Raw genomic sequence first — 25,851 nt, forward strand, 5'->3', positions numbered from 1 at the left:
TCAACAATCCAAGAGGTAGGGAGGACTGGTATTGAGTACCTACATTTTTTTTTTTCTTTAAGATTGGGAAACAGGTTGCAAAAAGCTAAGTATGGACTTCCAGTCTTTAGGAGAAATTTCCTGGCTTTCTTTTTGTACACTGGTTTCCACATGATTCACTGAGTTAAAGTGAAAATAACACATTTCCACGTACCTCATGTGTAAATATTTGCTAGCAAAGCATTTCAGTGAGTCTGTAGATACTTATCAAATGTAAAAATGATACAAAACTTGGAGTATGATCTAAAGAAGTACAAACATGTACCTTACTAATCCTCAGCCTCAGTAGTTAGCATTAGCTGCTTGATATGATCTTGATTTTGCTACTCTGCTTCAAGGGGAAAACTTTAAATTCTTGTGTAGCTTTAGGTTATTTGTTTGTTTATTTTACGTTTTTTAAAAGACACAGCCGTTACCAGCTCTTTAGCACTTAAAAGTAAAATATAGCTTCTGCCAAATTTGACTCAGTCTTCTGAAGAAACAAACACTTTTTGTTGTTGATCTTTCACCGACCACTCTCTGACTCTCCTCATAAGAGGAAGTTAACCCTCTGTTACTTTTTACTTAATCAGAGCAAGAAAGAAAGCAGCAAGACTGTGACTATCTGATGACTGTTTTCTGCTTTGATGGTACTTTTCCCATCAGAAGATTCTTCTTCTCCACCTGTTTTCATTTGGCCTTTAAAACCTGAGTTGATGAGGTCTCAATTTACATCCAATACTTACGGTCACTTCTTTTTAAAAATATGTTTGTATTGATTTCAGAGAGGAAGGGAGAGGGGGAGAGAGAGAGAAACATCAATGATGAGAGAGAATCATTGATTGGCTTCCTCCTGCACGCCCCACTCTGGTTATCGAGCCCACAACCCAAGTGTATTCTCTGAGTGAGAATCAAACAATGACTTCCTGGCCAGGCTCTTCTGGTCACTTCCTAGGGGGACATACAGCTTGCTTTGCCCAACCCAGCAAAGGATACCAGTGGCTGTGGTATCAGTGTCCTGTCCAATTAGCATCCAATATTAAGAGTCATGTCTAACACTTGCATTACATCAAGCAATACTTAGATTTTAAAAGAGGCCAGACCCTTTACTTTGTAAACTCTGAGCTTTAATGTAACTGCATGTAAAATTATTGTATTGGGCTCTTACTATAACAATCACAATAACTTGCTGAAACGAGTTAAATAGCACCAAAGAGTAAAATGTACAGAATAAAATTTCCCCTCAGTTTCCCTTAGTCCCACTGTCTAGATAGAACCACTATTACATTCTGTTGCATCCTTACGGAATTTGTATTTTGTTCATTCAAGGTTTAAAACGAGAATACAAATAAAGTAGCGTAGTGGTTACGAGCACAGGCTCGGAATTAAACTATCTGAGCGTTGGTTCGCTCCTTGTAAAACAGGGATGATAAAGTGCCTCCCTCACAGACCGGGGCATGAGTTAAATGAGTCAACCTGTGTAAAGTGCGTGGAACAGTGCCTCTCACCAAGTGTATGTTCAGTATCTGTGACTCTAATGATCACCAAACCCACTTTTCTGTAGCGAGCTTTTTTAAACTCTTAAAATCACATCTGAACAAGCAGAACAATTTCCAAGCAAAAGGATGGCTTCTGGTGGTGGCGGCGGTGGTGGGAGGGTGTAGCTCCCAACCTGTAGGAGGGCCACTTTGAGGGGAGGAGCTGGGTCTGGGGAGGGGTGGGACACTGACCCTGGCTTTGGGCCAGCCCCAGCCAACCTGCCCTCCCCACCCACCTGCAGCCATGAAGAATGCCACATTCCAGATCACCCCAGACGTGATCAAAGAAAGTGAGAACATACAGCTGGGCCAGGACCTGAAGCTCTCGTGCCACGTGGATGCGGTGCCCCAGGAGAAGGTGACCTATCAGTGGTTCAAGAACGGCAAGCCGGCACGCATGTCCAAGAGGCTGCTGGTGACCCGAAACGACCCTGAGTTGCCTGCGGTCACAAGCAGCCTAGAGCTCATTGACCTGCACTTCAGCGACTATGGCACCTACCTGTGTGTGGCTTCCTTCCCAGGAGCACCCGTACCCGACCTGAGCGTTGAAGTCAACATCTCCTCTGAGACAGGTGGGCGGCTGGAGGGGCAGCTGGGAGGTGTGAGGGAGCTGGAGAGGCCCACAGAGGGGAGAGGGGCAGGGGGTGAGGGGGCAGCAGCTTGGGAAAGGGAGGCCAGAGTGGAAAGACTCCGTTTGTTCATGCCACACACATTTATCAGGCACCTATTCTATGCCAGGCACCGTGGTAGGTGCTGGGGTAGAGTGGTGGGCAACATAGACTCTGCCCTCATTGAACTAAGTAGGAAGGCAAATGTTTTTCAGATAGTCCCACAGATGAATGTGCCACGGCAAACTGTGATGCCTGAGACAGGAAAGAGTTCGCTAAGATAAAATCTTTGGTCTGCGATCTGAGGAGGGAGGGGTGGAATTTTACTAGGCAAAGGAGAGCAAGGGAGGGTGGAAGAGAAAGGCAGGTCAAGGAATCAGCAAATAAGGGCACTGAGGCAGGGCAGGGTGGGGGCCGTTTGGAGAACTGAAGGAAGGACAGCGTGGCTGGGGGGATGGGGTGAATGAGAGCACAGAGGCCAGCGGGGGCCAGGTTATGCAGGGGATCTGGGTCTCTGTTCCAATAACAATAAATAACAATAATGAAATAATAATGGCTAACGTTTATTGAGTACTTCCTATGTGTTCTAATGATTTTTATATTTATCTTATTCGCCTTCATGATTTACCTATGGGATAGATAATTTAACTTCAGTTTTTAGAGACGAAGAAACAGGCTCAGAGAGTTTAAGAAGCTTACCTAAGACGTCCCGGCTGGGTGGCTCCGTTGTTTGGCGTGTTGTCCTGTCCACCAAAGGGTTAAGGATTCAATTCCTGGTCAGGGCACACACTTAGGTTGCTGGTTTGATCCCTGGTCAGTGCATATATGGGAGCTAACCGACAGTTGTTCTCTCTCACATCGATGTTTCTCTCTCCCTTCTTCTCTATAAACATATCCTCGGATGAGGACTAAAAAAAATTAAAAAAAAAAAACAACTTACCTAAGGCAACAGAAGGTAGCACAGCAGTAAGTGGTGGAGCTGAGATTTGAACTCAGACCATCTGCCTTCAGAGCCTGAAGGGTCTACCCTTTGAGAATGACAGGAGCTGGAGGGGATGGCTCTGGAGGGGGTTTCTGGAATCTCATTTCCAGTCCGCAGCACATTGCACCGAGGAGCTGGCTGACTCGGTGAAGCCTCTTTCACTCCCTGGGTCTCAGTTTCTCCTCTGTGAGCCATCGGAAGAGACAGCCTTGGTGGCCCTTCCATCTTGACATCCGCACACAGGGAGGGGTCAGGAAAGGCTTCCGAGCGGGCCTTTATGAATGGGCCAGGCCTCCACAGATTCCCAAACTTATTTCACCAATCATTGTGTGCCGGCCCTGGGTGGGGAGCTGGGGACCCAGACACAAACAAAAACAGCCCGTCTCAGAGCCCGCTGCCCAGCTGGGAGAGGCATCTGTTGGGGTAAAGCAGGAATTGGAAGGGCAGACCTTAGAAAGGGAGCTAAAGGCAGGGTCTGCAGAGCATCCTGGGGACATGCGAGAAGGAGTCCCAGGCGGCCAGGGAGGAGCCATGCTCCATGTGAGCATTTGCTGGGCTGGGGGGCGGGGGGGGCGGGGCGCGGCGAGGGGAAGGGAAGCCCAGGAGAGGAGGGATGGGGAACCCCCATGGGGTATGAGACTTGGCTTGTCAGGGAGTATATTCCTTATGAGTGGGTCCCACAGCTGGGACACAGGAAAGGAGAGGGGAGATGAGGCTGGGGCGGCAAAGGCCAGAGCACAGGGCCTCCCTTACAGATCCAAGGAGTTTGAGCTTTAACCTGAGGGCAGTACAGCCTCAAAGGGGGAAGGACTGTGGGGTGAAGAAGTGTTGGGAGCTGGGATGTTTTATAAATGGAAACCAATGGAGCACATGGCCATTTCCTCCATTTGGTTCATAAGTCTAAGGCATGGAAGCTTTTTTTTTTTTTTTAATCCTCACCCGAGGCTATGTTTTTTCACTGATTTTAGAGAGAGAAGAAGGGAGAGGGAGAGAAACATTGATTGGTTGTCTCCCGTATGCACCCCTACAGGGGACTGAGCCAGAAACCTGGGTATGTGCTCTCACTGGGAATTGAAGGAGACCTTTTGGGACAATCCTCCAACCAACTGAGCCACCCAGCCAGAGCAAGGCATGGAAGCTTTTTAAGAGCCTGTGGAAACGGTTTAGACCTGGAAAAATAAATTAATTGGCGCCAAAATACAAAGGGAAAGCTGCAAAATTAAAGCCAGTAAATGTATAAATGTTTATAGAGTATAAATTATGCTAACTAGATAACTGGATCTCAGCATGCCTTATAGAGTTATTTGCAATTTACATTTAATGTAGGACATTTTAATTCGTTTGATGTGATGCAGGATGGGACAGGATGGGACCCATGGAACCCTTTAAAAGACCCTCCATTTGGGCATTATGCTGGGTTGGATTAGGTTTGGCTGTGAATAACAGGAAAACTCTTAATAAAAGTGGCTCGAATAAGTTAGCGGTGTATTTCTTTCTTCAAGCAAAAGTGAGCAGTCCAGGCTGGAATAGCGGCTCTGCTGCACCAAGTTCCCGGGGCCCCACACTCCGTCCTGTCTTGCTGTTCCGTTTTCCTTAGCACTCGCCTCCAAGGGGGCAGCTCCAGCTGCAGCCTCCAGCCTCCAGCCTGCATTCCAGCATGCAGGCAGGAGAAGCGTGGCAGGACTTCTCTTTGTTAGAGACACTTGCCTTCCGTCACATCCCACTGGCCAGAATGGCTGGGAGATACAGTGTTCATTCTGGCCCTGGTCCTGCTATAACCCAGATGTTGGGGCTACAGACCAGCAATCTGTGGTAACACTCCAGAAAGAAGGTGGTGGCTTTAACTAGAGCAGGCCCAGCAGCCAGGAGAGCGGAGATCAGGGTAGGAGATGTTACTAGAACTGTTTAAAAGATGGAATCCCCCAAACGGAGTGATGGTGGGGTAAGGGAACAGAAGGAATAGGCCGGGACAATTTAGCTCTTCTTCTGAGTTGGGGGAGATTCAGTAGAGACCGGGGAGGTGGGAGGATTTGTGGAGGTGAGTATTGCTGCGGAATAACTGAGCTCTGGGGGACCCTGGGTTGGGGAAGGGAGGGTCGCACCTAGGGAGAGGGAAGGAGAAGCCCCAGAGTGGAGGCCACGGGGTACCTGCCTCTAACCCGCCCCTCCACCCTCCAGTGCCTCCCACCATCAGCGTTCCCAAAGGCAGGGCCATCGTGACTGTGCGCGAGGGCTCGCCTGCCGAGCTGCAGTGCGAGGTGCGGGGCAAGCCGCGGCCGCCCGTGCTCTGGTCCCGCGTGGACAAGGAAGCTGCTCTGCTGCCCTCGGGGCTGCCCGTGGAGGAGACCCCGGACGGGAAGCTGCGGCTGGAGCGCGTGAGCCGCGACATGAGTGGGACCTACCGCTGCCAGACGGCTCGCTACAATGGCTTCAACGTGCGCCCCCGCGAGGCCCAGGTGCAGCTGAACGTGCAGTGTGAGTCCTACTGTCCCACGGATCCCTCCCGAGCTGTCCCTCCTGTTCTCGCCAGGCCTGTCCCCTCTTTACCCTTCCACCCACCCAGTCCCACCAACGCCTCCACCTACTCTGCACCCCTAAACCCTCCACACCTTGACACATTTTTACAAATAGGAAACCAAGTGACAGAGAGCTTACGTCCCTAGAGGGAGTTCTCACAGCTCATCAGAGGCGGGGCGGGGCTGGGATGTGAACCTAGGCCATCCGGCTCCAGGGACCAGGCTCCAAATCCCGGCCTTGGGCTGGTCCTCATTGCATGGGGATGAGGGGCCATGAACAGAACCTCAGTGCGGGACGCGTGGCGGGAAGGGACGGCCGGGAGGCGTGGGCATCCGCAGGCCGGGGAGATACGAGCGTGGTTATCGCCTAAGTGTGTAGCGAACGTGTGTCCGCCCGAGACCCTCCCAGGCTGCGGGCCCGGGAGTAGGGACGAGTGCCTCGCCTTCCCCAGGGGCCGCCCCTCGGCCCCACCTCGGCCACGCTGACCGCGCCCCCCGCCTCCACCCCCAGTCCCGCCGGAGGTGGAGCCCAGCTCCCAAGACGTGCGCCAGGCCCTGGGCCGGCCCGTGCTCCTGCGCTGCTCGCTCCTCCGAGGCAGCCCCCAGCGCATCGCCTCGGCCGTGTGGCGCTTCAAAGGGCAGCTGCTGCCTCCGCCGCCCGCCGCCGCCCCCGTCGCCGGCGAGGCCTCCGACCACTCCGAGCTGCGCCTCGACGCCGTCACCCGCGACAGCAGCGGCAGCTATGAGTGCAGCGTCTCCAACGACGTGGGCTCGGCGGTCTGCCTCTTCCAGGTCTCCGGTGAGCGCCCCGCAGGTCCTGCCCACCCCCAGCCCTGCCCGCTCCCGCGGGCCCGTCGCGTCCCTGCCTCCCTGCACCTCGTCTGGGCCCCGCCTTTCCAAGACCCGCCCCTGCGCGGCCTAGGCCCCGCCCACCTCCCCGAACCCAGCAGGACCTCCTCCTACAGGCCTGCCCCCAACTCACGTCCACGCTTGGGCGGGGCCTTCCCCTTTCAGACCCCGCCCATGCCTGTTGGGAGCCCCGCCTGTTTTAGCTCAGCGCCCGCCTTGAACCCTGACAGCCCCGCCCCTTTCAGGCCCCGCCCCTTTCAGGCCCTCCGTGGCCACGCCCACCCCGCTCCACCCAGCGGGCCCCAGGTCCTGGTCCTAGGCTCCGCCTACATAGGACATAGACCCCGCCCCTTCCAACCTTGTCCAGTCTCCGCTCCCCTTTCCAGTTGTATCCGAAGAAGGTGCGACCAGCCCCGCCCACCCCCGGTTTAGACCCACCCATCAGGCCCTGGCCCCGCCCCCCTCCCGCCCAGCTCAGGCGTCAGGGTTCAAGCCCCCCTTCTTCGTCCTTGGTCCCACAGAGGAAGGTTGGGGTGGGGGTGGGGGTGGGGAATCTACTCTTTTCCTGACCGCAGGCCCAAAGTGAGGGGCCTGAGCTGTAGCTAAGGGGGAGAAGCCGCCCCTCACGGGTTCCCTAGCACCTCGTGGGTGGTGGAGGCAGCCCGCACACCCTTCCTGAGCGACCACCCCAGCGTTCCCGGCCCCTGGGAGCCCAGGCATCCCTCTCAGCCCCACCTCCTCGTCTCCATTCCTGGGTGGGCTGACGGCGCTGCAGACGGGAGTGAGAGGATCAGAGAGGGGTGGAGGTCTTGGTGAGGGGCGAGGGCCTGGCACGGTTGCCCACCGTCTCTCTTCTCCGCTGGGGAGAACTGGTTCCCTGTCAGAGCTGGGAGCAGTGCGGCGAACCCCAGGATGCCTGTCCCCCCTCCCACCGCACTCCCAGCTCTCCCAGCAGCCCAGACTGGCTGGGTGCCCCTGTAGCTCTTGTTTGGATCCCCTCAGGCAAGGACAGGGGGCTGACACCGCAGGCCACTGGCCACCTCCCCAGCTCCCCAGCCCCCCAGCCAGAGGCCCCTTTGACATTTCCCACCTCCTCCCCTCTCCCCTGTTCTCCCACACTTTCCCTGTCTCCCCAACGTTTTGCCTGTCTCTCTCCTGTGTCTTCTCTTCCTTCTACCTCCATGCCTTGGCCCCTCTCTTCCCATCTTTCCCCCCAATCCTCTTCCCTGTGTCTCCTCTAATCGCTGCTCTGTCTTTACCTTGCCCTTGCCACTGCATCCTCACCAACGCCATCTCTTGGAAAATTCAATCTCCCTTTTCTCTATCTCCCACCTTCCCTCCGACCCACCCTCATTCTCCCCAAACCCCTCTTTCCCCTCATCTCCTCTCCTCACAATATTCTCTTTGTCTCCCCATCTCATCTCTCTGTCCCACCCTGTCCTGTCTCCCCGTCCCATGCCTCCTCTCTTTGTCTCTCCCCATTCCCCACCCTCCATGGCCCCATGCCCCCCTCCCCGCCCTCTTAGCCAAAGCCTACAGCCCGGAGTTTTACTTCGACACCCCCAACCCCACCCGCAGCCACAAGCTGTCCAAGAACTACTCCTACGTGCTGCAGTGGACCCAGAGGGAACCTGACGCCGTCGACCCCGTGCTCAACTACAGACTCAGTGTCCGCCAGGTGGGCCAAGGGGTTAGGGGCCCCTGGGGTCAGCTGACCCTGAGGTGCTCATGGAGCCCGGGAGAGGGGGTGGAGATGGGCTGGGCCACACCGACCCTTCTTACAGACAAGCCTTCAGTGCCAGGGAGGAAGTGTTCTGGACACAGCAGCGGAGCTGGAGGTGCTGGGGACTGACCCCCACTCTGCACCCACGCTCTGGGCACAGCCCTGAGACCTGGGCAGGGGTCCATGGAGGGGGAGGGGGCAGAGCCAGGTCTGCTCATGAAACTCAGACTTTTTTCTTACAACAGAAGCTTAAGGTAAAATTACAATATTCTACCTCATAGGATCATTATTTTGAGGATTAGGTAAGGCATTTAGTGCCTCGCACACATTGAAGTGTTCAATATGTGTTGCTATTATTTGTTATTAAGCTGGCCCTGGGAGGTGGCTTGAGGGGTGAGTGCTCTGTTCCCCAGATGAGGGATCTGAGGGCCTGGCTTCCTAGTCCTTTGCTCTTTCTACTCCTTGACCCTGACCCCCAAAGTCACACCAGGGCCTGGGCTGGTGCTCTGGTGGCGGACACGGCCTGCCTAGCATGGGAACTCCCTGTACCTGCAGTTGAACCAGCACAGCGCCATGGTGAAGGCCATCCCCGTGCGGCGTGTGGAGAAGGGGCAGCTGCTGGAGTACATGCTGACCGACCTCCGCGTGCCCCACAGCTACGAGGTCCGCCTCACGCCCTACACCACCTACGGGGCCGGTGACATGGCCTCCCGCATCATCCACTACACAGAGCGTAGGTGGTGGTGGTGGGAGTGCGAAGGGCGGGTCCATCTGGTGTCCAGGGGATCCCCTCGCCCCTTCCCACATGGTCCCTGAGCATGGGCCCCACCACTGTGCTGTGTCCTGCTCTGTCACTGAGGCCAGGCCCCTCTGGCTCCCAGTCCTGGCCCCGGGGACCCTGCCCCTGGTCCGAAGCTCGGGCCCCTCTGCACAGCCCCTCTCGGTTCTGACTTGGCTATCTTGCTTGCTTTCTCAGCTATCAACTCTCCCAGTCTGTCAGGTGAGACACTCCCACCCACTTTTCCTTCTTAGGGACATAAAAGCACCCCTGGTGGGAGGAAGGGACCCGAAGAAATACTCAGAGAGAACATGGGATGGAGGCCAGCGGCTGAAGGAGAAGCAGAAGGGAGCAGGGCTGGGCTTGGACATGTTTGCATCCAGGATTTATTAAAGGAGGGGGACAAGGGTGGGGCTGGGGAACACCTCTAACTCAGGACCTTCCTCCTCACTGTCCCCAAAAGAAAGTCCAGGCTCACCCGTGTCCCCTGTTCTCTGGAGCAGGTATCCTTCACCTGAGATCCATGGGCCCCCAAAGGATCTGTATACAGAATTTAGGGGGGGTCTGTGGATCCGGAGCCTGGACGGGCACACACTCCTTTATTTTCCCCAACTTCTAGCGGAAATGTAACGTCTCCTTCGATGGGGAATGTAGGCAGCCAAACACAGTAGTATGGTCGCCACCTGGGACTGTCCCCAGAAGTCTGAGGTTTGCACATCAGTCACCTCAAGTTGTTGCAGCCCTCTCTCCATACCAGTTATGTCCAGTAGCCTTTCAAAACCATGGCAGTTACTAGACCAAACACCAGATCTCCTGATTTAATTAGACAATGAAGAAGCCCACTTATTGTAACACAAGTTTGTTTAGAAACATGTGACAACTCTCAGTATAACTGATTTTCTGTGCAACCTTTTGTATTTCACTTTGTGCATCTAAAATTGTTACTCCGAGATGGGGTCCTTGGACTGCACTCGCTCCAGGAGGGTCTGTGGTGCACAAAAGGTGAAGGAGTCCTGATCTGGGCACAGTTAGCCAGGGGCCCTGTTGCCTGGCTTCTCAAGCCTTGGGATCCTGGGCCCACTGCTGGGGAGCTCCCGGGGGTGGCAGGGAGGCAGAGCCGGACCAGAGGACCCCGGAGGCCGACCCTCTGTGTCTCACCCCCACTCCCCGCCCCGTGCAGACAACACCTGCCACTTCGAGGATGAGAAGATCTGTGGCTACACCCAGGACCTGACAGACAACTTTGACTGGACTCGGCAGAACGCCCTAACCCAGAACCCCAAGCGCTCTCCCAATACTGGTCCCCCCACTGACGTCAGCGGCACCCCTGAGGGTGAGGACATGGCCTATTGCTAGGAATGAGGACTGCGTCAGGGGTCTGGCCTCTGGGAGCCCAGTCTAATGGGGGAGACACAGCCCTGTCCTCAGGGGGCCCCAGTCTGAGGGGGGACCCAGCCCTGTCCTGAGGGAGCCCCCATCTGAGTGGGGACATAGCCCTGTCCTGAAGGGGCCCCCATCTGAGTGGGAACACAACCCTGTCCTGAGGGGGCCCCCATCTGAGGGAGACACAGCCTGTCCGCATGGAGGATCAGGAGGAAGAGCCTCAGCAAGGCTAAGGACTCGTGCAAGCTGGCCTACACCCCATGCTGAGAGCCTGGGAGGGGGTGTGGGCTGGGCAAGGCCCCTGGTGTTTGTAGCTGAAACCATGGTAGAGAAGGAATCGGAGGCGAGAGGTCTGGGTGGGGTGAAGAGGCTGTTGGTGTCTCCCCTCCCCCACAGGCTACTACATGTTCATTGAGACTTCGAGGCCCCGGGAGCTGGGGGACCGGGCGCGGTTGGTGAGTCCCCTGTACAACGCCAGCGCCAAGTTCTACTGCGTCTCCTTCTTCTACCACATGTACGGGAAGCACATCGGTGAGTCTGGAGACCGGGATTCTACCTCTGCGTGTTGGGGCTGGGGGCGGAGAGGGGGTCCCCAGGAGGCTAGGCACTGACACATGGGGCCTGGCTTTCCCAACGTGGGTGAATCCCAGATCCTTGGAGGGTTGTGGGCAGAATCTGCGCAAAGGGGGGTCCAGAGCCAGCTCGTGTGGGGTTTTGAGATGCTCAGGCTGCCAGAGTCTGGGGGGAAATGGCTCCAGCAGGATGAGGTGGGGTCACGAGGGGATGGAGGAAACAGCTAAGAGGTCGCTTGTACCGAGTGTCTGCCAGGTGCCACATGACATCCCGGGTGCTCTGCATCTGTGGTCTCATCGTCCCTCACAACCACCCGGGGAGGGAGGTGCCTGCGAGGTTAAGCACCCACATAGCAGCCCAAACCTGCCTGACTCCCTCAGACCCCAGACACAGAGCTGGGAGGGTGCTGCTTTGTGAGCCGTGGGAGGAAGTCTGCTTCCTGATGTGGGTGTGACCTGAGAGTCCCTTAGGGAGAGGTGGCACTGGCAGGAGAGCGGCACATGAACTGCTGAGCTCATCTGCGCAGCCTTGGCCGCAGAGCGCGGCTCTGTGCCGGCCGCAGGAGCTGCAGTGACCGCATGGACACGCTCCCTGTTCTCTCGGCACCACAGTCAGGTCAGAGAGACAGACACTGAGCAGCTGACTGTGCCAGATGCGATTCAGTGGCCACTGTGGCACGTGCCCGCAGCAGAAGGACAGGGGCCAAGGCCGTTGGTGCTCGGGGCCGACTCGGGCCTGGTTATAGAAGACTCTGAGGAATTGAAAACTTAAAGAATTTCATGTGTTTGCTTGTTTCCTTGCTTATGGGAGAGGTGACATATTCTCTATGGGTCAAAAGGTGCATGATGAGAGTCCCACATCCCAGTCCTCCTGCCCCCCGTAGCCCCACCCCAAAGGCAATCACTGTACTAGATTTTTGGGGAAATTCCCAGGGATACTTTACGAATATAGAAGCAGTACACATTTATCCCCCCCCCCCCCCCCTCCAATTTTACACTGTCTGAGTCTTGTTTTCCCTCTGAACTGTGCGTTGCAGTGGCCGTGCCTCGCCAGGCCACAGAACATTTAGTTGTTCTCCAAGGCTGCCCAGTAGAGGAGAGACTTTTAAGCAAGTGTAGACCTAAAGGCTCACTATGGAGGAGTCTGCACAGCCCACATGACGGGTCAAGCTGAACGGGTGAACTGGAATGGGGTGGGGTGGAGGGTCCTCGTACCCTGGGCCCCAGACCATCCGCACAGACCAGTTTGCCCCTGGCTGGCTCTGGGCTTTGTGGGAAGCCTCCTCTGGGGTAAGTGTGGGGGGACTGACCAGGGCTGCCTGCTCTGCCCTAGGTGTGTGTGTTGGGGGTGACCATGGCTGCCTGCTCTGCCCTAAGGGGGCGGGGGGCTGGGGTGACCAGGGCTGCTCTGCCCAGCCCTCTGTTTCCATTTGCTTCCCAGCTCGAGAAACCAATGAAACCAACTCTGCTTTGCCCAAGTCTTTCCCAGTTTTATAGTGAAAATCCCACATCCCAGGCAAATTCAGAGAGTTGGTCATTTTATCCCCAACTCAGGAGGGGCCTGGGACCCAGCTGCCAAGAGGAGGAGCATGCTGGGTGCAGTGGGGCCCCGGGAAACCAGGCCTTGGGAGCTGGGATGTCAGGTGTGTGGGCTCCAGAACTTGTCCGTGTACCCCAGGGCGTGGAACAAGCTGTCAGGGGAAGCCTCTGGGGGCAGATTTGATTCTAGCTGAAAGGACCCTGTAAGCGTCAGATGTGCCCAGCAAGAGGGGGCTGTCCTGTCCCTGGGCAGGAAGACTGTCCGCGGGGGTGCTGTGGAGGGGACCCCTGTCCATCCCGTGCGACTCCCGGCTCTGTCCCCTCCCCTCCATCTTCCCCAGGCCTCCCATACCTGACTGGACCCTGCCTGCTTCTCTGGCCTCATTTTCTCCTGCTCTTCCTCTGGCGACCACGTGGGCTGAGCACACGGGTCTCCTTGCGTTTCTTTAAATATTCAAGGCAGGTTCCTCCTGCCTTAGAAGCCTTTGCTTATGATGTCCCTCTGGCCTGGAACCTTCTTCCTGTCCCCTCATGCAGGCTTCCTCAGAGAGGTCCCTGGCAGCCCCTGAATTATTTTCTGTCCAGTGCTTGCCACCAAGAGAGCGCGCACGGCAGGGTCCTTGTCTTACTCACCGACGTATCTCTGGTGCCTAGAATAGTGCCTGGAACGTCGTGGTGCTCGATTAGTTGAATGAATGATAAGCCCCGAGGTAACTTGGAATCCTGAGATCCCATGGAAGTCCTCTTTCACTCCTGATGACAGTTGTGAAAAATTCTCACATTCAATTCTTGAGAACCAATAGCAATTGGATGCAGACTTTCCCTCAAGGAGTCACGGGAAAGAGAAGATGGGACTCCCGATAACTGCCATGCCCCTGCGCGGAGAGCGGGCGGGGCCTGGGGGCTGCAGTTTGAGGGCTCAGAGCTCCCAGGAAGCGTAGAGAACTCCCAGCCAACGCCTGGGAAGACTTCTGGGAGGAGGCGACCATTCAGAGAAATCTGGAAGCACAGGGAGGGTTTGGCGAGGGGGGATGTGGTCGGGAGGGGCATCTCAGCAGTGGGAGCAGCTGAGGCAAAGCCCAGAGGCCAGAAAGCGGGCGTATGTCCAGGCTCCGCCATGCAGGCCCATTCGGCTGAGGAACACAGGGGAGAACGCAGTGAGCAGACCCGCCCTTAAGGGGGTTTGAAGGTCGACACCTGTGAATTCCGTCAGGAAGCCCCTGAGCAGGGAGATCTTGGAGCTGATGGGGTGCTCAGGGGAGGGGGCAGAAATTCAGTGTCTTTGGGACAGGGTGGTGCAGGAGGAAGAAAAGGTATGAATGAGGCTGGACCCCAAGTGGGGTAGGAACAGGGGGAGATCTCCAGGAAGGGGGAGGGAAAGAGGTCCCTTCGGGGCTGGTGGGGAGCCCAGAAGGCACTGGGGCTTGAGCCTGCTGAATCAGTGTGGCACCCCTGGCCACTGAGTGCTGGTGGCAGCCCTCTCGTGGCCCCATCTGCTGGCGAGGGTCCCCTGCCCAGGCCTGGGTTTGCTGCTGGGGAAAGGGGCATTTCTTGCTGTCCCGGTCCCTCCTCTGCCCTCCCCTCCCACCCTACCTGGCAGCTCTAGGCACCAGCTGTCCCCAGACCTTGTGTTTTGAGGGCTCTTTTTGGTCCAAGCCAAGTCCTTTCATCTCAGCAGGTAACATTTGGTGGCTCTTCCCCACAGGGGGTCTGTCTGTCTGGTGTCACAGATGGTGTGGCTTTGTCTGTGGGCAGCTATGCCAGCCACCCTGCACCGCCTGAGTCCATTCCTCTTCCCTCTGAGCCGGGTCTTTTATGTCACTGGGGGCTTAGGGTAGGCTGGGAGAGCCGGGGAGGGGCGCCACATGGCCTGGGTGTTCTTAGCCAATCCATGGCCCTCCCCTGTCCCCCAGCACCTCCAGAACTCCAGGCCTGTGGCTGTGGGCAGATGGACTCAGTACCCACAGATTGTGCCTCCAAATACCCACAGATTGTGCCTCCAAAACTTGACGTTCACTCTTTACCACAGCTGTGTGGCATAACTATTAGTCTCTCTTTCGACCAACTCATTCCCTTTTTCTTAGCACGATTACTATTAGAGAAATCGTGGATTCGAAGGGCTAGCTTTATTCACCTCTTAAAACATATAAAAGTATTAAAATTGTAGTTTGTTGCTGTACCTCCAGAAATCATCCCACGTATCATGGGTGTGCGTTGTGTGTTTTGGAATCTTGCTGTGAGCGCAGACATGTGCCCATCATCCTGGGACCAGTTCCCTGTCGAGAGGGCGGAGGTGTGTGTGTGTGTGTGTATGTGTGTGTGTGTGTGTGTGTGTGTGTTGGGGGCGGGGGTTAGCTAATCGGGAAGGAAGGGGAGAAATGAAAGAAAATTTGCAGGTTGTCCTGCTGAACGGCACTCTTTCCTGTGTTAGCCCCGCCACCCCCGGTGCCGGGAGAACGGGACACCGAACCAGTCTGTGACGGGACTAAGGCCCTTCCGACAGGGGCCGTGCTGCGGGCGGTGGTGGTGGCGGAGGGTGCCCTTGTCCAGACCTCACTGGCCCCCTCTCTTCACGCCCACCGCAGGCTCCCTCAACCTCTTGGTCCGGTCTCGGAACAAAGGAGCCCTGGACACGCACGCGTGGTCCCTCAGTGGCAATAAGGGTAACGTGTGGCAGCAGGCCCACGTGCCCATCAACCCCAGCGGGCCCTTCCAGGTGAGTCTGCCGGCCCGAGCCCCTCACAGGCACTCCCAGCCCCTGGACGGGTGCTCTGGGCGGGAATCACTTCGGAAGGCCCGTGTTGTTCCTGGGAGCCCTGGGAGCTGATGCGGAAAGCAGCAGGGTGTGGGGATGAGGGAGGGGGGGCAGTCTGTCTAGCAGAACCTCCCTAACCTCTGCTCCCTGCTCTCTGACCCCACCCCAGATTATTTTTGAGGGGGTTCGAGGCTCAGGCTACCTGGGAGATATCGCCATAGATGATGTCACACTGAAGAAGGGAGAGTGTCCCCGGAAGCAGATAGATCCCAATAAAGGTGATGACTGAAAGGGGGATGAATCTGGGGAAGGCTTTGGGGTGGGCACCTGTGTCAGGGGTAGGAGAGTATCTGTGTCTGAATGGGGGCTCGGAGAGGCTGGGTGTGTGTGCGTCAGTGACGAGGTGCACACGCAGGCTCCAGCCGGGCTCAGGCTGTGGGGTGTGTGGGACAGTTAGACCAGACCCTGCCCTCCTGTGAGTGCTTGGCTGTCTTCGTACCGCAGTGCCTCCTGTGCTCCTGTCTTCATGTATCTCTGTGTGCGTGGGTCCAGATGTGAGCGTGTGCTCCCCCCGGGGGCCAGATGTTTGCAGTCATAACAGCTCAGGTTTACTGAGCAATCGCTATGTACCAGGCAAGATACAAAAACCTGTACACACATGAGCTCATTCAATCCTCAAAGCAGTCCTCTGGGGTGGCTCTTACTATTAGACTCATTTTACAGATGAGAAAACTGAGGCCCACTGAGGTCCAGTGAATGCCCATGTCTTAGCCACAGAGCCAGGACCCAGGACCCGGACCCCCGCAGGCTGAGCTAACTCCCACACCACACACCTCAAGACCGTGCTGATGTGTGTCTGTGTGCGTGAGGGCCATGTCTGCTTCAGGTCCCCAGAGAGAAGGGGAAAGTAACGGGCCCTCCCACAGCCCCCCTGCTGCCTGCGGCTCCCTGGTCCTCCAGACTGACTGGCGCCTGGCTGTCTCCCTCTCTCCTGTCCAGTGGTGGTGATGCCGGGCAGCGGAGTGCCCCACCAGCCCCGCCCACAGCTCTGGGGGCCCGTGGCCGTCTTCCTCCTGGCGCTGCAGAGATGATGAGAGCTGCGCGGCCCCCCACCCCGCCCCTGGCACACCAAAGTGTCTGCATCGTACCAAAGACTGACCTCTGCCAGCCGGGGTGCCCGGGGCAGGGGCGGCCCACAGGAGGGGCCTCCGTTGGCTGCGAGGATGAGCAGAGAACAAGGACAGAGGCCCCGCTGAGGCCCTGCAGACGCGCACACTCACGCCCTCACTCACACAGAGATCTATTAAAGCACAAGTTTCTATCCGACCTGCCAGCCGGCACCTTCTTTACCGCAGAGACGGGGACTCACTGAACGGTGTCTGCCACCCCAGGGACCTCGGCGCCACGCAGCCTTGTCCTGGCTGCACCTGCGGTGTGTCTGCCCTCCCCCCGTCTCTCACTTCAGGCTGAGCTCCAACCCATGGCTTTACCAGGAAGGGAGCCGGCACAGGAGCCCTGCCTTGCCCGGACTCTGAGACTCCCTGGGAGGGGGGAGGCTGGGGTCAGTTAAAGGGGACGGGTGTGGGTGGGGGGGGCGGGGGGACTTTTTGAGCTCTGTGAATGCCCAGTGCAGAGGACAAGGAAGATGAGACCCTGCTGCTTGCAACTCTGTACCCCGGGCAAGGGCCAGAAGGTGGAGCCCCCAGGTCCCCCAGATCCCCTGACCTGATTCCTGGGATGTCGTATCCCCCTTCCCTCCAGTGCCTCATTTGAAGGGACCCAGCATGGGGTTCTTGGGCCTGGCAGTCTGAAGATTGACCCCCCCCCCCACTACCTCCACCCCTGCCCTGAAGCATCTGGATTCCTGAGCGCTCAGTCCCCACCCAGCAGGCTGGCCTACCCTCACCCCAGCCGCTTCTCCGAGGCCAGGGGAGTGGTGGCCAGGCCCGACTAGGGTGAGGCTTGCCTCTGAAGGGGCAGAAAAGGCCTGCTTCTCGATTTTGCGTCCCCATGTCGGACACTGGTCTTGGCAGTGGAGTGGAGCCTGCCTTTCTTATGTACGTGGCACGAGGGGTTGCCCTGGACGGGAGGCTGTGTAGGGCTGCCGCCCTGCCCTCCTCTACTGGATGCGCATCCCAGGGCCGGTGAAGGAGGGGGGCCTTGTAGGCTGGGGTGGGGGCAGTTGCTGGTCATGCTGTTCCCTGGGCGCTGAGCTCATGCCCCAGCTGGGAAAGGGCTCCGGTCCTTGGGCCCTGGGTCGGAGCCCGAGCTGGGCATGACGGGATCTAGACCTTTCCTCAGCATCACTCCTGAGGCCCCTTCCAGGATGAGTCTTCACGCAAGTGTGCATGTGGCCATGTGTCTCTGGGTGTGCATGTGTGCGCATGTGTGTGGGCCCGTGTGTCTGTGTGTCTGTGGGTACATCTCTGGGCACGAGTGTGTGCAAGTATGAGTCTGCGTGTGCAGTAAGACGTGTCTGTGTGTGAGGCTGGGTCTGCACCTCACCCCCGTGAGGGCCTGTGTACGTCCCCGTGCATGCCCATCTTCAGGAGTGACAGGACCGTTTATGGGGTGCTAGCCACGTGGACCGCTCTAGCCCTATTCTGTGTCTCGCGCTGCCTGCCATCGCCTGAATGTCTACCTTTCACCCTCTGAACGGCAAGGAGCTTACAGATGACCCTGTTGGCATACAAGCACCTGCGGAGGGGCTTCTCCTGGAGTATTGGTGGGGGCAGCTGCAGGGAAGAGGCAGCGACGCCAGGGGCAGGCGGGAACCGAGGCAAACGCTGCCCGTCTCACTGCTCTGCCAGGCCTGATACCATCATCACCAACAGCAGGTGGGCGCCGGGCCAGGGCCAGAGCGGGGTCTCCTGATACCAACCAGCCTGGCTGCCTTCCTGGCCCGCCAAGGCCTCTGTCCGAAATGAGTGGCTCCAGGTCCCCAGAACACGCTGCCATCACACCTGCGGGTATTGTTCCTCAATGGTCCCATCTGTGCAGGGTCTGTGGTCCCAACTAGACTGTGAGCTCCTCCTCTGAGCCTTCCAACCCCTCCCCACCCGATCCCAACCTCTGACCGGCACTGTGGGCCTGCCCTGGAAATCCTCAGTGGGCGTTGCCCAGTGGACGGAATATACCAACAGAGCCTCCCAGGCCTGGCGGCAGGTCCGAGCCAGCAGAGTCTGTGAGGAGCAGTGCTGAGTCCACCCCGAGGTCCTGGTTTCACTGACTGGCACGCAGCCTGGCATCGGAAATGCTGGAACGCTCCTCAGGAGGACCTAAGACTGGGAGCCCTGGCCTTCCACCTGCCAGTGCTGCCTCTTGTGCCCCCTGGCCCCAGGCCTACTTCCCTCAGTCGGCCTTTGGGCACACCTGTCCCTGCCCTGGCTGTCCATGACGGGGACTGTCCTATGTTCACCTCCACATCCATAGCGTCCGGTGCAGCAAAGGTGCTTGACATATATCAGCTGAACTGAACTGCATACACGCGGCTCTGGGTTTCTGGTCTGGAGAGGGGACCTGGTGACATGGAGAGAGAGTGCAAGGCAGGGCAGTGACAGGGAGCACTGCTGAGGGAGATGGCACGGCCCGGGCAGCCCTGACTGAGGCCCCTGGCCCAGGCCACCAGTGTGCCTGAGTGAGACACTGAGGTACCTGGTCGTCTCGTGCAGGGGTGAGGTGGGTGTGTGTCTGTGTGCAGCTGGCCTGCTGGGGATGTGAGGATGTGGGGATGTGGGTGTCCTGTGAGTGCCCAGGGGGTACCAGTCTCTGTGAGTTAGTGTTGCGCCAGGAGATCTGCAAGGAATGAGTGCCTTTGTGTGTCTCTGGGTAACTTACAGGCGTGTGATTGCGTGTGTGTCAGCCCCCCTGTGTCAGCGTCCCTGTGTTGTGTACGTTTGTGTGCCTGTGGATGTCGGCATCTGTGTGTTGGTAGGTGGCCCATGAAGACGCAGCCCAGGGGAGAACAGGCTGGCTGGACCCAGCATCTCCCCATGGCCGTCTCCTCTCTGGGTCCGGGTGGCTGAGGCTTGTTGTGGCCTTAAAACTGGGGGTGCAGGGTTAGCTCTCAGGGCGTCAGGGCCCCTCCACCCGACCCCTGCAGGTGGGTGTCTGGGGAGAAAGGCACTCCTGGGCCAGGTGCTGCGTGGGTAGGGCGTAGGAGAGGGCGCCTCAGCCCTGCTGTCCTGCTGGGACTGTTGGACAGCCCCCTGGGTGCCAAGCTAGGCCCGCGAACCAAACCCCTCTGCTGGGATGCTCCCCGCTCGACCCCTTTCCCACTTGTCCTCCTCTCCCTGTGCTCCGTGAAAGCCCTGCCCAGGCTGTCCGTGCCTGAGGAGGTGAAGTCCGGCGGGAAGGGACTGGCCCAGGTCAGAGAGCCAGTTGGATGGAGCTAGCCCAGGAAGGCAGTGCTACAGCCCCGGGGGTGTCAGCCCACTGGCTACTGCCCCTGGGCCTCCTGCCAGGTAGCTGGGAGGAGCTTGGTCACACTGCCCTGTCTCCGGGTGTCTGGGCCCTGCCCTGGGAGAGGTACCATCTCCCTGTCCCAATTTCTGGCCTCTCATCCAGGCCGAGTTCCCTCCCGCCCCGGCTCAGGCCTGGCTGCCACCTAGAGGCTGCCTCCTTCTGCCCACACCAGCTTAGCGGCAGCCCGCCCGCCCCGGTCCTCAGAGGGACTGCTTCCCCTCCGCCCCTCCGCCTTCACACAAGCCCGGCCTGGGCGTGAAGGTCAGGGTGTCCTGGGTCGTCATCCTGTCGACTTCCCCTCAGGGCCAGGAGGGCCTGGGGAGCAGGGGCAAGTCGGGGTTTTCTTCTCCCTGGACAGGTCAAGGGGACGGGGGTATTCCCGTGTCTGTCTCCAGGAACAGGTGGGAGAAACAGATTGGGGTTCTGGGTTTAAGGGGGCCCTTCCCATTTCCAAAGGCAGGGTAAGCACCTCCTCTCTGTTAAATCAGTGTTATGTGTGTATCTGAGCGTGTGTGAGTGAGTGTGTGTGTGTGAGAGGGTGTTTGTGTAAGGGTGTGTGTGTAAGGGTGTGTGTGAGAGAGAGTGTGTATGTGTGTGAGGGTGTGTGTGTGAGGCTGTGTGTGTGAGGGTATGAGTGTGAGAGAGTGTGTGTGTGTGTAAGGGTGTGTGTGTGAGGGTGTGAGTGTGTGTGAGTGTGTGTGTGAGGCTCTGTGTGTGTGAGGGTGTGTGTGTGAGAGAGTGTGTGTGTGTGTAAGGGTGTGTGTGTGTGAGGGTGTGTGTGCGTGAGGGTGTGAGTGTGTGTGAGTGTGTGTGTGAGGCTCTGTGTGTGAGAGGGTGTGTGTGTGAGAGAGTGTGTGTGTGTGTAAGGGTGTGTGTGTGTGAGGGTGTGAGTGTGTGTGTGAGGCTCTGTGTGTGTGAGGGTGTGTGTGTGTGTGAGAGAGAGAGAGAGAGTGTAAGGACCACTTTTCCCTGGAGACCTTTGACCCTTAGTGCTGGAAGGGACCAGAGACCACTGAATCCAGTGTCCCCACTGTGCAGGTGAGTAAGTGGAGGCCCAGAGAGATGGTACCTGCCCACCGCCACCCTTTCCCTCATGTCCCCACATTCCTTTCCCAGGAGCCCTCCTGGAAACGCCTCCCTCCTGGCATCCCCCAGCCACCCACGTCATCCTCTCAGCCCAGCTCCGGGGCTCCTCTGCCTCCGTGGTCTCCAGCACCCTTCCTGCCCAGGGTGGCTAGCTCAGCAGGCCTTCATCCCCCCCCCCCCTTCCGCCCCCAGGAGAAAAGGCAGGGGAGGAGGGGGCTGCTCCAGCCCTGAGGCCTCATGAACTTGGAAGAGAAGCCCCCCTCCCCCATGCCCAGGCCCACCCACCACCAAGGTCAAAGCACAACAGGAGACCCTCACTAGCGGGGGAAGGTACTGGGGTTGTACAGTCACACGACCCCATCCTCACCCCTTTGCCTTGCTCTCTGTCTCCACCCAGCCTCTGCCCCCCCTTTGTCTCCTTCACCCCAAGACCCCCAATGTAACCTCTAGTTGCGGACGCGGTTGTTTCAATAAAGCTGCAGTTCTAGAGCTCCGGCTCAGGCTGTGTGTTGGCGGCATGTGTGAGCGAGCAGGCCAGGCTGGGAGGGAGGGGCGCAGGGGCGAGGCCGGGGCTCCTCTCCGGCCACTGGGGAAGCCCTTTTTCTCTTTGGCACCTGCTGCCATGGATCCCGTTCTGCCGCCCAGACAATGGGGACCTGTGTGGCCTCTAACCCAGTGAATCCAGCCGTCCTCACCCACTTGTTCCTTTAGCAGGTGCTAGCCAAGTCCTGCCTCCCGGGGAGCTCCTGGGTAGTGGGGAGATGGACACTGAGCTAGTAACACACCAGGAAATGGGTCGTTAGGAAGACAGCTGGGGCCAGGAAGGAACATTGATGCTGGGAAGGAAGGTAAGGGGATGTTCTTATCTGGGTTGGGGCTTCAGGGAAAACTTCTCTAAAGAAGAGACATTTAGGAGAAACCTAAAGAATGATTGGAGTTAGGCTACTGGGGCCGAAGGGGTCTTCCAAGCAGGGGGAACAGAATGTGCAAAGGCCTAGAGGGGTAAAAAAAATCTTCGAAGCTTCAAGGAAGTGGGAAACAGACAAGAAGGAGGATCATGTTGGTCAACCACTAGTACTCACTTCGCCCTTTTCCTCCCCGGCTCCCAAGTTGTTCCCCGCCCCCCCCCCCCCCCCCCCACCACCTCCCCGCTCCTGCTCCCCTCACAGTCTGTGCTCCTGCCCTGGGCCATAAACCCCACCCTGCACTCCACCCGGGGCTGCCTCCCTTATTCATTGCCTGTCAGCTGCCCCCTTGCCCCCAAGTCATACTGAGCCAACCTCTCCCTCTCCCCAAGCCTCTCAGAATCCTAGAATTTCAGAGCTGCGAGGTCCTTAAAAGCCAATTATTTCAACCACCTCCCACCATGTTTTCCTGGGGAGAAATCGCTTGCCAAGGTCATGGAGGCAGGTAGTGATGGGGGACAGGCACCCTCCCATGAAGGTTTGTGAAGTGACCCCAAATCACGGGCATGGGCGCCACGATACGAACTACTGAGAGGGCAGGCAAATGACAGGATGAGTCTTTCGAGTTGCTCAGTTATGATGACTCAGGGAGGGAGAGCCAACAGCTTCATTTTCATGTGTCAGATGCGGAAACTAGACTCAGAAAGGTGACGGGCTAGCGGCTCTCTCCCCATCTTCATCCGCTCACACCTCCGGTAACTTCTTGCTGCCACACCTAGGATTTCTCTTCTAGAGCCTGGGACCCACCATGGGTTGGATCGGCTCAGTGGGTACCAGGAAGAGAGACCCTCTCAAACCCACTCACGGACGGCAGCGTCATTGTGAGGCTGTGTGTAGTGAGGGGGGCAGACGCTCTCAGAAACCCAAACACGAGAGGCGTGGCAGGGACGGGACCTGGAACCAGATGGGTCGTCTGGATTTGGTAGCTTTAGGAGTTTACGGCTCCGCACCTGCAGAGTATAGATGGACGCAGATTCTTCATTGTTCTTCCTAGAGATGGGGGAGTCTAGTTCCCTTCCCCTTGACCCTGGGTCTCCCACAGAGACTTGCTTGGCCTATAGAATGCGACGTTCTGTGTTGAAGGTGCCTTGCAGTTTCAGCTCGCCTCTTGGAGCATCCTCCCTGGGAACTCTGAGTCACCACGTAGTATGCCCACCTCCCCGAAAACTGACATGCTGGGGAGGCCACACAAGGGGCTCCAGGGGACCGTTCCAGCTGAGCCCAGGCTTCCAGTCATCCCCCCAAAGCACCAGACATGGGAGCAAAGGCGGGCTAGGGCGGAGCGTCCAGCCTGCCCTCCAGCTGCCCACCTCTGTCGGGGCCATGTGCCACAGAAGAATCTCCCAGCATGCTCGGCCCAAGTGCCTGACCCTGAGTCATGGGATCTAATCAAAATAGCTGCTGTTTAAATCCCCGAGGTTGGGGCAGTGTGTCAGAGGAGCAATGACCGCCCCGGCGTGACTCAGCCACTTCCCGGCGCCTGCTGACTCACGGTGCTTGCTCCTTCCTGACCTCAGCTTTCCCGGGCCACAGCCTCGCCAGCTCTGGCCTCCCTCACAGCCTCCAGTGCAGCTCCCAGCACGCACGGCCTCAGCCTCGCTAGAGAAGGGGCCCACGGGACTGGCCCACCGTTTCGTGCCATCATACACGTATCGTTGGGCGACCTGTTGATTGGCTACGCCTGGGTCAGGTGCCACCCCTGGTCCAATTAGCTGGATAGGAGGAAGCGGTCACAGATATATAACAGCTGATGCTTCTAGAAAGGCTGTGGGTGGGCCCCCTTCAGGAGGGCAGGGTGCTGGCAGGCCCCATAAATGCACATCCTTGGTTCTTCCCTCTTTCACCCCCGCCATGACCGTCCATTCTCAGGGCACAGTGGTGCCGTGTGTGTGCCCCGAAAATGACCCCGTCCAAGGCAGGCCCCCTGGTGGACCACACAGGTGGGTCAGGTAACTGACAGGAACAGAGTCTGGTGTCACTCAGGATGACTCAGATGTTTTTATTTTCATGTTTGCAGAGGAGGAAACTGAGGCGCTTACCCAAACCCATACGATCAGGAAGGGGAAGGTGCGCGGCTCCTGGTGCGCGTTCTCCCAGCCAGGCCTCCTCTCCCTCCTTCCCTCCCCGGTTCCTTACCCACTCACCAGGGGCTGCAGAAGCAGGGCCTCTCTGGCGTGGCTCCCCCTTCGGATGGAAAATGTCCCCGGTCCTAATTTTCTATTTCTAGCCGCCTGACCTTTTTGCATGTGTCCTTTGTGGAAAGCGACTGTAACACCTTTTTAGAAAGAGGCTGGGTATAAATAAGCCCATGAAAAAGGTTGAAACTCTCCTCCCCGAGGTCACCCTGACCCTGGGGGGGAGCATCCCTCCAAACTGCTTGTCGAACAAACCCCTGCTCCCAGTCCGTCCTCCCTGGGTACGCAGCCCTGCTGGACCCAGCGTGTCCCCTGCTCTGGGGTCAGCCTGGCAGCCGCCCTGAATGCAAACCCTCCCCTGAGGCCCTGGCCCTGTCTCGTTGGCAGTTTTGGACTTAAAATGTGTTGAGCTTCCCGTTTCTCTCAGGCCCACGAGGCCGGCCACAGCTCAGCTGAGGGCACTCACATCCCGTACTCCTGCTGCTCCAGGCACAGGCCTGCGCTCAGGGTCCCAGTGTCCTCCCAGAACCACCGCCAACTCACTGTCACCTGTGGGGTAGTGAGAAGTAGAGGGGAACACGCGCCAGGGAGGCTCAGAGGTTAAGTGTCTGTGCGGAGGGGGTCTCTAAGCCAGTGGTCGGCAAACTGCGGCTCTCGAGCCACATGCGGCTCTTTGGCCCCTTGAGTGTGGTTCTTCCACAAAATACCACGTGTGGGCGCGCGTGTACAGTGTGATTGAAACTTCGTGGCCCATGCGCAGAAGTCGGTATTTTGTGGAAGAACCACACTCAAGGGGCCAAAGAGCCGCATGTGGCTCGCGAGCCGCAGTTTGCCGACCAATGCTCTAAGCCATTGAGAGGTGCCCATAGTGTACTGTGCAAAGAGAAAGGCAGATCCAAAAAAAGCAGGCCTGTGACTACCTCATTATTATATTAGAAATACCTGCGGGTACACGTGAGCATGTGAACGCTTTTCAATCTAGAGCAGTGGTTCTCAACCTTGGCTGCACATTAGAATCACCTGGGAATCTTTTTAAAATCCTGATTTCTGGGCCTCATCCTCCGGAAATTCTGTTTCTTTATTATGGGGTGGGGCCACAACATTAGTAACAAAGAAACAGAATTTCCGGAGGATGAGGCCCACAAATCAGGATTTTAAAAAGATTCCCAGGTGATTCTAATGTGCAGCCAAGGTTGAGAACCACTGATCTAGAGGAACGTTCACTGGGTTATCTGTAGTTATCGCTGGTGAAATTTCAGGTGCTTCTGACTCACACGTATTATTTTTAATAGCCACAAAATAAATCTATTCTCTTAGAAAAGAAAAGCCAGAAGTCATCCAGGACTATAGATTAGAAATAAAGGTCACATTTTTTTCCTTAGCATTATTTTTATAACTACACATCACAGAGCCTGGGAAAGGCTTTGAACTTAGACCTTAAAATCTCGCCTGCTGATTTATTCCAATACAAACGCTCAGACAATGGGGATGAGGAGAGGAATTGGGTTGCGCTGGTCAGGGATGAGGGGGTGAGGATGTGTAGCCGAGTTTGGAATAAGAAAATCCAAGGGGAATAACGCCATCTCCGGAACAAACATGAACACTGGGGACATGCCTGGCCCCTGCGTGTGGGAGCATGTGCGTGGGCATGCACACGTGGGAGTGGATTGCATGTCCGCTTTGGGACACCCGTGTAACTTCTGTCCTGAATGTGGGCCATTTAGTGAGGTCTCACTCCTGCTCAGAGCCAAGGTGGGGGCGAGAGGGCGGGTCTCTTTAGCCTGGGGAGGGCTGGGGGAGGGCGGGGGGGTGGGCAGGAACTGTGGTTGGGCCCTTCCCAGACTCCTCCCCCACCCAGGAGGCAGAAAGCCCCTGGAACCTCTCAGACTCCTGACTACAAGCATCCCTCTCTGCTGATCTCCGCCCCAAGACCAGGGCCA

General features: G+C 57.4%; 1 protein-coding gene across 3 annotated transcripts in view; it reads left to right on the top strand.

Annotated features, from left to right (window-relative positions):
- MDGA1 (MAM domain containing glycosylphosphatidylinositol anchor 1) overlaps positions 1–16,785 on the top strand; it is a 52,303-nt gene extending 35,518 nt beyond the window's left edge. For 2 of the 3 annotated variants that reach the window (XM_070418651.1, XM_070418653.1), the window contains exons 7-17: positions 1,799–2,128; positions 5,325–5,621; positions 6,174–6,461; positions 8,038–8,189; positions 8,790–8,967; positions 9,211–9,234; positions 10,193–10,345; positions 10,792–10,926; positions 15,092–15,222; positions 15,431–15,539; positions 16,261–16,785. In XM_070418651.1, coding sequence (XP_070274752.1) covers positions 1,799–2,128; positions 5,325–5,621; positions 6,174–6,461; positions 8,038–8,189; positions 8,790–8,967; positions 9,211–9,234; positions 10,193–10,345; positions 10,792–10,926; positions 15,092–15,222; positions 15,431–15,539; positions 16,261–16,352 — 1,889 coding nt within the window. In that variant the 3' untranslated portion in view covers positions 16,353–16,785. The remainder of the gene's footprint in view (positions 1–1,798; positions 2,129–5,324; positions 5,622–6,173; positions 6,462–8,037; positions 8,190–8,789; positions 8,968–9,210; positions 9,235–10,192; positions 10,346–10,791; positions 10,927–15,091; positions 15,223–15,430; positions 15,540–16,260) is intronic. The other variant, XM_070418652.1, reaches the window with a different exon arrangement.
- Positions 16,786–25,851: the final 9,066 nt, after the last annotated feature.

Source organism: Myotis yumanensis, unplaced genomic scaffold (assembly GCF_028538775.1).
Source record: "Myotis yumanensis isolate MYYU_CA2020_CCGP unplaced genomic scaffold, mMyoYum1.0.hap1 SCAF_6, whole genome shotgun sequence".
NCBI lineage: Eukaryota > Metazoa > Chordata > Mammalia > Chiroptera > Vespertilionidae > Myotis > Myotis yumanensis.